The 12,969-nt window shown below is 46.7% G+C and overlaps 1 protein-coding gene across 5 annotated transcripts in view; it reads right to left on the bottom strand.

Moving 5' to 3' along the window:
* RREB1 (ras responsive element binding protein 1) overlaps positions 1 to 12,969 on the bottom strand; it is a 126,785-nt gene that overhangs the window by 73,434 nt on the left and 40,382 nt on the right. For 3 of the 5 annotated variants that reach the window (XM_014940852.1, XM_014940851.1, XM_014940847.1), the window contains exon 2: positions 6,794 to 7,165. The exons of the other annotated variants lie outside the window; for them this stretch is intronic. In XM_014940852.1, the coding sequence (XP_014796338.1) occupies positions 6,794 to 6,824 (31 nt within the window). In that variant the 5' untranslated portion in view covers positions 6,825 to 7,165. The remainder of the gene's footprint in view (positions 1 to 6,793; positions 7,166 to 12,969) is intronic. 5 annotated transcript variants of the gene reach the window in all.

Here is a 12,969-nt window from a genome sequence, read left to right as displayed (position 1 = left end):
CACCCGCACTACATTTTGAATGCAGCTTTGCATCCGAGCTGGCAGGAAGGAAAGCAGGTGAAAAGGCATCGTGTGGGAAGAAAAAAGGGTTAACCCTATTCAAAGCGCTGCCTCAAGGCAAAGGAAAACCAAACAAAAAAAGTTTTCCCGACTGACCTTTTTAATACCAACTCTGCCCTTGCTACTGAAGTGCTGGTGCTGACTCGGCACCCCAGCGGTGCAGAATTATAGCGTCACCTCACTGTCACCACTGCTGGGGCAGCAGTGCAGAGCAGGCTTCAGGGAAAGGGAGACAAGCACAAAAAGAAAGATCGTGGCGTGGGAGCATCTGGTGCTCGTTCTTTCAGTTAGCACTCAGTAAAAAATAAGACTGTTACCCTGAAGGTTTTGAACTTGTACCTGTAGCTACTGCTTTCCTCTAAGGAAAAACAAAAACAAACCCTAAAAGACACAAACCAAAAGAAGCAACATCTCCTGAAAGGTACTTTCTGAGCACCAAAGGACAGACTGCTCCTCCTGCTATGAGCTCTCTGAGCTACTAGCAATACAATTGTTTTACCTGGGTCAGAGCAGGCGTAATACTTTGCTTCCGAAAATAACCCTACAAATCCACAACACCCATATGCCTTTTCTTACCTAACATGTACACAGACAGATGAACTCAGACACAGAACAAACAAGTGAAGCACATGCTCATGGCCTTAAAACTGAGCTAGGGACCACCTTCTCTTTGGGGGCGGAGCAAGGAAAGAAGCACCAAACAAAACCAAGATGATCCCCGTATTTCCAGATTATTTTGAATACTGTTGCTACAACAACTAAATTTAAAATTTTAAATATTCAGACATATTTACTTCTCCTGTTTTATTTCCTTGAGTGCATGACAGGATACGTGTACGCGTTTAATTTTTATGTAGGTTTTGAAAGTCACCTTCTGATGACTTATGGACCACTAATGGTCCTCAGGACTTTGGCTCCGATGACCAAAAGCATCTCTCCATAAAGCATACCAGAATTTGAACTTAGTTAATGCCTCAAGCAAACGACAACTCTGAATCACCATGATACTCTGGTATTACATTGATGTAATACACTGAAAACAAGGAAGCTACGCTAATGTAACAGTCAGATGCCTTACCGGCAAAGCAGGGGTTTCCTGGATGAAATTCACCTATACGGTCCAACTGGTTTAGGGCAACGCACGGAGACACCAGGCAGCCTTAATATAAAATGCATTCGTAACTATCTTCTTGGCCCTGTGCTCAATTTGCTAACTTGAACAGGGCACCCGTGTTTTCTTCTTTTGCAAGCGTTGTGTGCTGTGGGAACGGCCCTCACAGAGGAGCCTGTGGTCTTGGCTAGGCTAGAAAAGAGAACCAAGGCACACGCTGCTCACTCCAGCACCGAGAGTGAAAGCAAAACCCGATGGCCCCCCAAGGATCCCGACAGGAAAGCCCAGATCTCCACCCGCACCCCCGGTAGCCACCTCAGAGGGTCTGAGCCAAGCCTGCACCCAGCTCCCGACCTGCACTGCCAGTTTTGGGGACGGCAGCACCACACAAAACGCACAGCACCACAAGAGCTGCAATAAACCTGTGGCTGCGTTTAGCCTCAACAGCTGCTGATGAATTTTGAGATTTTCTAACGCCTTAGTCCCCCTCGTTCCCCCTCCCGACCAAAGAAGTATCTATGAGCTGTTCCTCATCCTCGCTGTTCGTATCGGCTTGTGGGTGAGCACCTGGCCCTCCAGGAAGCCTTTGTCACCAAACTGCAGTCAGCTTTGAGAGCTTGTTCAAGCAAAAAGGATACTGAGATTTGAAGACAGCTTAGCAAACCCGGGGCTACAAGCGCCACTTTCAGACACGGAAAAAATACAAAGTCAGGGCAACAGCAGAGTAAAACAAGTGGCTGTAAGCAGGCATCCCTCCACTCCCTCCCTGCGAACGCCCCTTCATCCTCATCCTCAGTCAGGAGGCGGGTGAGGAGGGGGCCCGGCTTCCCCCGGTCACCGGGAACCACGGCGATGCCGGGGGAACAGGGGACGAAACGGGCCTTGGGCCTTACCCGTCACATCCCCTCCCCTGCGCCCTCCCCGCCGGCTGAGGAGGGACACAAAAGCAATACTGTCTGTCCTTATAAGCTCTGCTTTGCATGTGTTGGGGGAGCGGGGACAGCTGTGCGGACGGCTTGCAGAGTTCCAGGAAGTCGATGTGTTTCTTGGCTTTGACTCCAATTTATTTGCCTTAGATGAAGTGGCGACCCGAGAAAGTCCCTTTGAGTCCCCCCCTCCGGGGCTGGCACTGGCCGCAGCGAGGCGGCGCTCCTTGGGACACGGCCCGGGGTCTCTCCCCACACCGATCAGCCTTCCCCAGTCCAGCCGCCACATCTCTCCTCGGGGACAGGGCTGGCTCACGTCCCACCGGGCAAGGGGACGGCCTTGGGATGTGGCGCGGGAGAGGGCGGGAGCCCCGGAGCAGAGCCAGGGACCGGAGGGAACAGGCCCTGAAGGCTCTTCCCTCGGCAGGCGGGATGGAGGTGTCTCACGAAGGCGGGAACGGGTCACGCTGCCTGCCAAAACTACCGCTGCCTGCACGGCCCCGAGGGAGCCGAGGACAAGGCAAGAGAGCAGGGCGGCAGGGGGAAGCCAGAGCGAGGACCAGCGGGCACCTCCATCGCGTTTGTCTCCCGAGGGAGGGGAGAGGAGGGGAGCCACCAGTGACCCCGGGGACACACGGCCCTGGGACACAAAACCTCGTCTGCTGCTGATGCCGCCTCAGACAAGCGAGAGGGGATGAGGGATGCAAAATGAGGAAGCAATCTAAAATGTAGCTCTGTAGCTTTGGAGTTTGGTTTGTTTTGTTTTTTTTTCATTTTTGCTTTGCCCTGCCAAACCTAGTTAACTTAAAACCCTGAGGGCGAGAGGGGGAAGCTATAGGTTGACATCCCATCACCTACATGGCTAAGCAAGAACTGTGCTGAGGGAACAGGATACTTGTCCAAGAGCCCGAGGGGTGAGCACGATGGATTGCATTTGGGAGAGCCAGATGGAAAGTATTTCTGAGTAATGGACAAGAAAAGCGGCCTCCCCTCCACACAGCCCGGATTACAGCACCCTTCGGCTCCGACTGAGGAGAGGCTGCAGGGACTCGGGGGGGGCGAAGTGGGACGCTGGGCTTGGCCGGGTAGCTGTGACGGAGATGCTGACATCCCCGACAATATATGGCCAGTCTAAACCACGGGATATCTTGTCCTTTTAAGGTGGGCCAAGAGCAAGCATCTGTGCAGCAGCAGCACAGCCCCAGCCTGCCATCAATAGCCCCTGGTGTCACTGAAAAAACAGGGGCTCCTGTGCTGTACCAACTGGCCATGCAGATGCCCAGGCACCCATCCCAGGAGGAGACAATCCGTCCGGTTGTTCCTCTGCACAGCATCACGGAAACAAGAAGGAACAGTAATAACGAGGGGAAGAAAAGCCACGAAACCATGCGGCTGGGCTGCTCGCTGGCAATTGGCGCCTGCAGCTGTCGGGGGGGAAGGAAGGGAGGGAGGGCCTGTCCCCGTCCCCATCCCTCGTCCTGACAGACAACAGCTCAGCCAAGGGCAGCTTTGGACCCGGGACTGGAAGCAAAGGTTTAAAGCAAATCTCTGGAGAGAGAAAGGAGCAAAAGTTTCTCACCCCCTCATGCTTGCTCTTCACACGTAGCCAGAGCTGTGTACACGCAGCAGGACGGGTTCGGCAGGGATCAGAGAGGGGCAAGATGAATCACACCAAGGAAGATACATAAAATCTCCTGTGCTAGTGCCCTGTTTCTTATGCAGCGCCCTGGTTGCGATCCTCTTCCTCCAGGCCAGACTTAGAGAGCTTCACAGAGGGCCTTAACGCACAAGCAATTTTACAAAAAGCATTCTGGAAATAGGGCAAGCTAAACCAGGAAAAGACTCTTTCCTTTTGGAGTAGCTATGTCCCACATGGCCACCACTGTAACTGCATCCACATGCTACCAAGTTTCCTTGCACAGGCAAGCTCAAGTGGGAAGAGCATGGGTTTGCTTATTGCAGAACCCCCAACAGATCCTGTGCAGCCCAACCGCACTGTCTTTGCAGAAGATGCCAGCCCACTCTCTGCTTGGAGCACCGTACCAGGCAGTACACCAAAGCACTTTAGGCCTCTCAAGACAACACAGTAAAATGATGAAAGACATGAGAAAAGAGTAGAAATTACAAGGATTAAAACTCATTTCCTGGTGGTAGCGTTGTCAACCATCATGATTTTATCATGAGCCCTGTAAAAATCTGATGGTGTTAACATTACTGCAGAAAAATATCATGACTTTTTTTTTTTTTAACGTCAAAGTTCTAGTTTTCCATGTTGTGGAGAAAGGACAGAAACATTACATGCTCAGTAAAATACAAAAAGCAAATTAAAGTGAACAGATTAATTTTAAAGCCTCCAGCTTTCAAGGATAATCATGATCTCAGATGCTCAACCTGTAATTTCTTAACATACAAGGATAGCAACACAGAGCATCCCTTCTTTACACAGCACGTTTTATACCCTGGAACATATACCTTCCAAAACTAAAATGGCTTTTTTCTTTTTTAAAGAGGGAAAAGAATTGCAACATCTCAGCACGTTTCTAACATTTTATTTAAAAGCCAACACAGCTGCACTCTAATGCTACTTAAAGATGAGAACCTCCACTAAATTACCAAACTCGTTTTAAGCAGAAAAGAGATTCAACATGCAAATATTTTGCAGAGAGAATGATTCAAGAGTTTGCAGCTCTTCTCGCTGCTCCTTTCCAGGGAGCATGACTTGCTGACAGGATTAACTACTGCCAGGCTCACGAAGCTGGGAGACAGCTGCCACATGGCAGCCATTTATTACAAAGCTCCATTCCTCTAAAGTTAGGAAAGAGGCAGACTATTTCATCTGTGTTATCAGCAGGGTTCCTCTGCTCCACAGGCTTTAGTGACTAGGCTTTCTCTAAATAAACACCTCCTTTTCTCCCCCACCTTGTTAACATCATTATCTTCCTGTCTTCTGTTTCTGGTCAGCACAGGAAATATTCCCCCCATCACGCTCTCCAAGCAACAACAAAAAAAAATCTATAATCAAAACAATTTAAAACATTCAGAAACAGCCATGCCCCCCAAAATAGATTTTTTAATTAGAGAGCTGTAGCTTGAAATTTTAAGAGGGGAAACCACATGCCACAGAGAGGAAAGAGAGATGTGCTAGAGCAAAGGGATTCAGAAGTGTGCTGTACAACCCTTGCTCTCCCATCCTCCCTAGGAGGCATTTGTAATGTCAGCCTCCAACTGCAATACCCAAAGTGGTTACACAGCTTTTTCATAAGCAAGATAACCTGTAGCGCAACCATGAGCAAGACAACCTCCCTAGCTCATACCTCCACAGCAGGCAGACCCTGAGCAGACCCAGTAGCCAAAACCACACTCCTGCCCTGCACTGTATGAGGCACAAACAGGTCTCAAGTCAACCACCTCATATAATTTCCTAAGGCTAGGAACAGATATACACCATTTACATCACCTCCATGTGATATTAAGCATAGATGACCATTGGTTGCCATTCTCCTGTTACTCTGAACCAGAGATAAGAGATACAAGCGAGCTGTTTAATTTTACCTGGGGTTATTCTAGATATTTATTTGCCATAGATGCCAGAGTACCACAAATCACTCAAACTGAGGTTTATTGCTTCCCCCAGGTGAAGGGAGAACCCAGCCTCGAGAAAAACATCTCCCTCCCATCACTGAGGAACAAGTTGCCAGAGTCTTGTGAGCACATCCACCGGCTTATACCAGCTGGGCAGGTAGCTGTCAGGGTTGTTTGCAGAGTTCTACATTCTGCAACAAAACATTTCTTTCATGTTTTAGTTAGGTAAATTAATTACAGCAGTAGATGGTGCTGGCAAGCCTCTCCAAGTTGAGATCCTCACAGGAAAGCCACCAGGAAAACTTTAAACAGCAGTGCTACTTGCCAATGGTATTCTTCAGTGTGAGTTTTCTTTCTATTTTGAAGTACACACAGTGAAACTAACCTGTGGGAGGTGCTTCCTGCACACTGACAAAATGAAACAGCATCTGTTAATTTTCATAGACTGCAACACGTGCGCAAAAAAAAGGGCACAGGGAATCAGTTCAACAATTTCTTATGGAATTCAAAAGTCCCTCAGCTTCATCAGATGAGCACAAGAAGACTCCTCAGAAAGGATGTATCTCTATCTGTCTTGAAAAAGATGTATTTTCAAAACATGAACTGCATACACACACACACACACACACACACACACATCCCCCTTCATCCACAAGCACATCCAGCTGCTGACCTTCCAAGTGCCTTGTAGTTTAGCTTTTGCTCTGGGACTTTAGAAGTCCAGCAGGCATTTCTAGAGGATTTTACAAAGTACACAGGCCTGGCCTTGTAAAAGCTCATGAGGAATCCACGGAGGTCATCGTGGAGCTTAGACAGTCTGCAAACAGCATAATCCACGTGCTGGTGAGGTAAGGAATGACCAAAGTCGGATGGATAGGCCTGAAGACTTCTGCAGCGACTGGCTCCTCCAACAATGCTGTAAACCCTGAAGGAAATGCCTGCTGATCTTCAAAGCCCTTCAGTAGGAACAGCCCTAAGTTTCCTGAACATGAGCATTCTTCTTGCAAGGCCACAATCCTCTTATGCACAGAGAGAAAAATATCAAAATAAAACAAACAAAAAAACCCATAAAATCCACTAAGGTTAATAACCGCAAATAACCAGTGAGACTGACCCTCTACTCTGCAACGAGCTGTCGGATCCATCCAGCAAAGTTTTGATGCTCCTCGGCACAACAGCCACACGGATCAAGCAGCAGCTCACAATCTCTGCAGCTTTCCTTTTTCTATTCCAGGCAGTCCTCCACACGTGTAGACTCCTGGAACGCAACACTCAGCTGTTCGGACTAGGAGGGGATGCTACAGCCTGTAGCTGTACAAGGTGTCCACCGTAAACGATATCAAGATCCCTGCAGTGCGCGGCACTGCTGGCAGAATTTTAGGTACAGCCTTCAGTCGCCTGACGGGCTGCACAGGCGACCATGAGTAAAGGGTAGTCTGGACACCTGCACACTGCAAAGAATTGCAGGAAGTTTATTTCAGGAACGCTGGGGAAAAGAAAAAAAAAAAAACAGACAAAATTGTGAACAGGTTTCTTCAGTAAGCGAAGTTTCAAGTTGCTATTCCTCCAGCCAAAAACGTCTGCTGCTAGTCCAAAACCACCCTCCTCTTCCAAAAAACCAACTCCACCGCTAGTGCTTCACACATTGCCATCAAACAGATGATACAGACAATTCTTCCCACAATTCACGTATGAAAAGGGAAACTCATTTCCTTCTGCTGACTCCGATTGACATATAATATACCACAACGTTAGTCTGAAGCAAACTAGTATAAATTATGGATAGGTTCAACCCAATTCTGGGTAAAGTAGCAGTTGCAAGTGTTCACCATAGAGAAAAATGAATGACAACAATACAAAAATCGACTGAGTGGCCTGTGCACACCCCCACCCACCCCTGATTTCTGCAGTAGGACAGCAAGAGTTTGCCAGTGGAACCTTGACTAAGCACTTGCATACATGCACGCATAGCAAAGCAACACTGAAGTATCATTATTAGCCCTGTGATACTGAAATTCATACTTCTTTTCAGGAGTGACATTCCCACGTGAACATTTTCGCAGTCACATACACATACACGCCCACACAGCCACTTTATTTTAATTCTAAAAATGAAATCACCTTGCTTTACAGTTTTAAGCCACTACATACTTTGGCAATATATATTATATAAAATATTACTCTTGCTGACATCACTTAGAATCTACTCTACGACCAGAGGTGAACAAGACCAAAAGTGTTTTAAAAGAGTCACAGAAGAAAAAAATAATCTGATATTGCTCTTTGATTAGGTTACAACTCTTTAAAGGAACAAACCCAATTGACAGATGCAATCCTCCAAACTTCATCTAGAAATGATGTTCATTCAGAGCAAAAGTAAAGGACAAAGAAAACCTCAACACCAGAACTCATACCTTCACTCAGATACTAAATAGCAGGAGCTATTTTCTACTTCCAGTTCAGACATTATTGTTTTGTACTAAGTTTTATATGTCTTATGGAGGTCAACTGTTCAATATAAAGGGAAGAATTCAAAAAACTGGTAGCCATCTCACCTGTAGAGCAGGCAAATGTGTATTTGAATGAGTTAAAACAAGAAACTAAAAGGAGAAAGCAAGCAAAACCACCAGCTAAATAAATTACTTCTCACTGTAAGGTGAAAGACTTTTCTTAATCTACCCACTCATTTCACACATGCTAACATGCAACTATCATTCTACCAAAAATTAGAAGAGAGTCACCACCAGATTTGTTTCACTTCTTCCTTCATCTAAACTTCAAACAGGGTTTCTGAAGCTAGAAGATTTCGCCATCCCTACTTTCTGACAGCTGAAGACAGAAACTGGCCCTTTCCTCATCTGTTAGGGTCTGGCATGCCACGGAGGCTATGGAGGTGGGCACTCTCATAAACAGAAGTGACAGTAGCAACATGTTCAGCATATTTCACACCAAACTTGAAATGTTATTCAATACAGATTTGACATGAAAAATATGAAAGCTGACAAATTCAAAGGTTCCTCAGCACATATACTCCTCTAAAACTTCCTAAAATCTCTAAATGTGGATAATTTCTGAAGTAACGAGGTCTTTAAAATAGCAGTAAGCAAGCTCCCCGATGGGTGGGGTAATTGGGAGGGTTATCGCACCCTCTGGGGGAAGTCACAGGCTCTGTCTTGGCAGTGTTTCATCCCTTCATGTACCCAGGGGACTGATTAGTTCATGATAAGCAATTAGGCACCCTAGGGAGGACGCTTAACCATCTTACCAAAACAAAAAGGCTGCACAAATGTAAGTCTCACTAGATTAAAGAAACACTGTCTGAAGAACAGCAAATTTGTGTTTGTTCCCTTCTACTGGAACTAGCAAATATTACATTTTGCCTACATATGGCACACACAGGTCTCAGAAATCCCAAATTTGAGCACGTACTTGCTGCTAAATTGGTAACAAATGCTCTGAAGCATTTTCTTTCCCAAGACACCAGTGCTGTGATGCAGGAAAAAAGGAGGAGGGACAGAGGGGAGGAATACAGTAAATAATGATTAGGCGACTAGAAATAGCAATCTCATTCCTTTAAATTCTCTTCCTCATTTTTAAAATAGTCCCCAACCAAGGATCAGCTGCAGAAAGCGAGACCTGGGAAGGCTGGCTGCACTTCAGAATGATGCCCCCAGTCAGCAGCAGCCCCACCATTACAAGTCCTGCTCCTAAAAAAAGTTCTGGGAAGCTCCTGCCCGCTGTGAGGCTTGCAGTGAGGCACCTATGAGTACCACAATCCTACCCATCTTAAACATTTATCTCTGGCGAAGCAGAGGGACAAGTTCACCTTTCGCCTGCCAACTGATGTAAAAAGCTCCAACACGCACCAGAGCCGCCGATGACGCCGTTCCTGACTTACATCAGGCCCAATGTATTTCAAAGTACTTTGACGGCTTAAAATATGAAGGAATGCTTTTCAATAAGACGACCCCCTGTTCTTTTCTGTCCTTTTATCTTTTCTTAACAGTTTGCCATCCAGTGATAGGAGGGAACCCCAGCTGCATAGCCTGAGCTTTTATCTTCTGCTGACCATGCAACAACACAAAGCTCAGTGCTGGATTTCCTGCTGCTTGCCTAAAGGGGCTGTTCAGCTTGTTTAAATATTACTTGCCTTGGGAGCCTTGGAGTTGTGCCCAAGCACTGTACTGTATCTTCCCAGCATCCATTTCAGCATGTGCTTTAAAGGTCTTTAGGTTCGATGTACTATGCTCTCCCTTGCTACAGGAGGAGCCTGATGCCTCTAGAAAAAAAAAAAAGAAAACCCACCCGACTCCTCTCTCTCTCCCCAGTCCCCCCATTAATCCCCGTGCTTCATTCCGTTACACAGCTAACAGAAGTCCCTCTTCATCCCCAAAGCATTACAAACATATTTAGTCCGGTAAACCAAACCAATTACAACAAGGGAGAAGATATTCTGGGATGAAAGGCTACAGCTAGGAAGAAATCAGATGCCCTGTATCACGTACAGAAAGCTATCAATGCTCAGTGAGCAAACAAACGAGTAAATACAGTAGCAAAAGTCGGTTTTTAAGCCAAGCTGTGGTGCAGCAGCCTTTTGCCATGCTAAATTTGGGGAGCCTCCACAGTGGATTTTAGAAGAAAAGAATCTTCAAACATGGCCCTCTCGAATTTGCAAACTTAAGGCACTTCCTTTCTTCATCCAGAGCAGTGATGAAAATAAAATACAGCTTTCACAAAAACAGAAAGAATACTCGAGCCTGTATGAATTCTTTCAGAAGCCCTCCTTTTTGCAATTACCATGCCACCGAGAGGCTGAGTTCTGGCTACAAGGTCAGCAGGGAGATAACCTTGGCCAATAGGAATGATCTGCATCAGCCCAAAGGCAGCGTCAGGCGGCCACCCATTAAGCAGCCCAGCAGGCCCCACTGTTAACCTGTTTGCAGCCGATAACAGCTGATACGGACAGAGGAGGAGGAAAAGGAGATAAAAATCCAGATTCAAAATCTATTTGTGAAAGTTGTGGACACAGCAGTGCAAATCCAGAAAACTTCAGTGAATAATGAAGTTTGTGAGAACTGTCCTGTAAAAAGATGTCTCTCGTATTCCACGGCAGCTAAGATGCAGGAATACATGTACCCCCCACATGCTGATGGAGAAATGCAGTTGCGAGGAAACTCAAGGCTGGAAGTGAAAACCTGTTTTTAATCCATTCTGCTTCGCCTCAGCCTGCAGTGTACAGACTGATTTAACCTGATGTAAGCCATGGCTGTCATTCAGAAGGACAGACTGCCAGTCCTCACTTCACCCCGCAGCTCCAGCCACACGTTCTCCCTCCGGCCTCGTGCCAGTTTGAACAACCACACGGTGATCCGGGATCATGGAAATGATCTGGTTTGGGATTTGTGTTCGTTTGGGGCTTTTTTTTTGTTTTTCACTTAAAAATGTACACACATATAGTTTCATCAACAGCCTTCACACAGGGGAGCTGAGGCATCGTCAAATTACACCCTCTATTTGAGTGAGGGATGAGAGACCTGAGCAAGAATGTTGTCGGTAACTCTACTCCCGTGGTGCTGCAGTACCGGGAAAAGATGAAAAGATGTAGTGGAACGAACCCACAGCCCACTCCATCTCCAGACTCCCACCTCCTGCTCCCTTTTCTCCAGCTCAGAGCTCACTTGCAATCCCTCTGCCATGAAAAACCTCCTAGCGTTTAAAAGTCTGCCTGAAGTTCAGATCTCCAATTAAATCCAGTGAAAGTTAAGTTCACAATAGAACAAACTACCACAATTAAAATGTCGGCACCGCACCTCTCCCATGGCATCCCTGGAAGAGGGAAGCAAGAGGGCAAGAGCAGTCGCAAGCAATAAGTTAGTAGTTTTCTGCTTCCCTATCCAGTTCTTCCTAGATCAAGGACTGAGTGTACCTTTTGCACAGTGCTAAGCACAAAACAAACACAAGTTCAAAATAACCCCCCTCCCTCCCCACCTCCCTCAGTCTTTATGCAGCCAAATTAAGCATCATTTTCAACTTTTTCGTTTGTTTGTAAACATTTGTAAATTACCCTTTCCCCACACACACAGAAGACAAAATTTACCCCCTCCAATACAACTCATGCTTCATTAAGTCACATCAGTAACAATGCTGAAACCGTCTGCCACCATGTGCCACCACATGTACCAGCCACAACTCCAGAGTCCCCGGTAAGTAGGGCAAGCAGCTCACCTGGAGTCCTCAGGTACTTTAGAAACAATATTTACAAACCTTGGGCCCTTGGACTTGAAATACAGCACAGTGGGAATGGCACACATGCCCCCGCACTGGCAGCTGACCCCCTCCAGAGAGCGGTAGGTATTGTAAAATGCATCACCTTAAGGGGACGGGATGGGAACAGAAGTGGAGAAAAGAAACCAAAGCTGCGGAGGGAGGGCAAGGCCGTGTTGCCTGGCTGCATGTCCTCGGGCGCTGCTAGCTCACGTTGCTTGCACCATCTGATCGCTCAAAGCTAAACATGGAATGTAGGTAGCAAGTCACAACACTGCGCAGGGCTGGAGACGTGACCCATCAGCTGTTTCTGCATTATAATTATTGCACTGGGGCACAGCAGGACCAAACGTTTGCCTGGGCAGATTTCTGCCATGTTTTGGTTTGTTAAAAACGGCACTAAAGGCCACACGCTGCTTTCAGATCTGTGATTACAGTCGCTTTTCCACAGGCCCGGCGCTCCCTGCTTAAAATCCTCAATTCGTGAGGAAAGCAGAAGGCCCAGAACTATTTCGTTTTATTCGAAACAGTATTAGGAAGTCAGATTTCACAGGGCTGTGACCCCTTTCTCTCTCCCCCACCTCCGCAAGACAGAAAGGGGTTTCACACAAAGATGCAGCGAAGCAGCACCCCTGAACCATCATTCTCTACATTTCTAAGCTGGTCTTGGTCGTTTCCCTTTCAGGCCGCTTCTGCTAACAGGCTTTCTCTTGCTCTCTTTTTATTTTTAAAGTTTCTGCTACTAATAAAAAAAATAAATAAATGAAAACCTTATTGCAATACCATCATTTCCTTGTATTATCATATTCTCTAGTGAACTGATTAATTCTCAGCGATCCTGACCCTCAGCTCCCAGTGGGCCCCAAGTGATGCAAACGGTTTCTTTCAGCTCTTCCTCCATTTTATTTTTGTCCTGACACGCACTGAGCACAAGTAGAGGACTAAGTTTTGCAACTCGGGACTTAAAATGCAAGTATCTTCTCTGGGAGAGCTGGGAAGGAACACTTCACTTTTAGGCAATCTGAC

The sequence above is a fragment of the Calidris pugnax genome, unplaced genomic scaffold (assembly GCF_001431845.1).
Source record: "Calidris pugnax isolate Ruff unplaced genomic scaffold, ASM143184v1 scaffold8, whole genome shotgun sequence".
NCBI lineage: Eukaryota > Metazoa > Chordata > Aves > Charadriiformes > Scolopacidae > Calidris > Calidris pugnax.
This window is presented reverse-complemented; position numbering and strand designations above follow the sequence as displayed.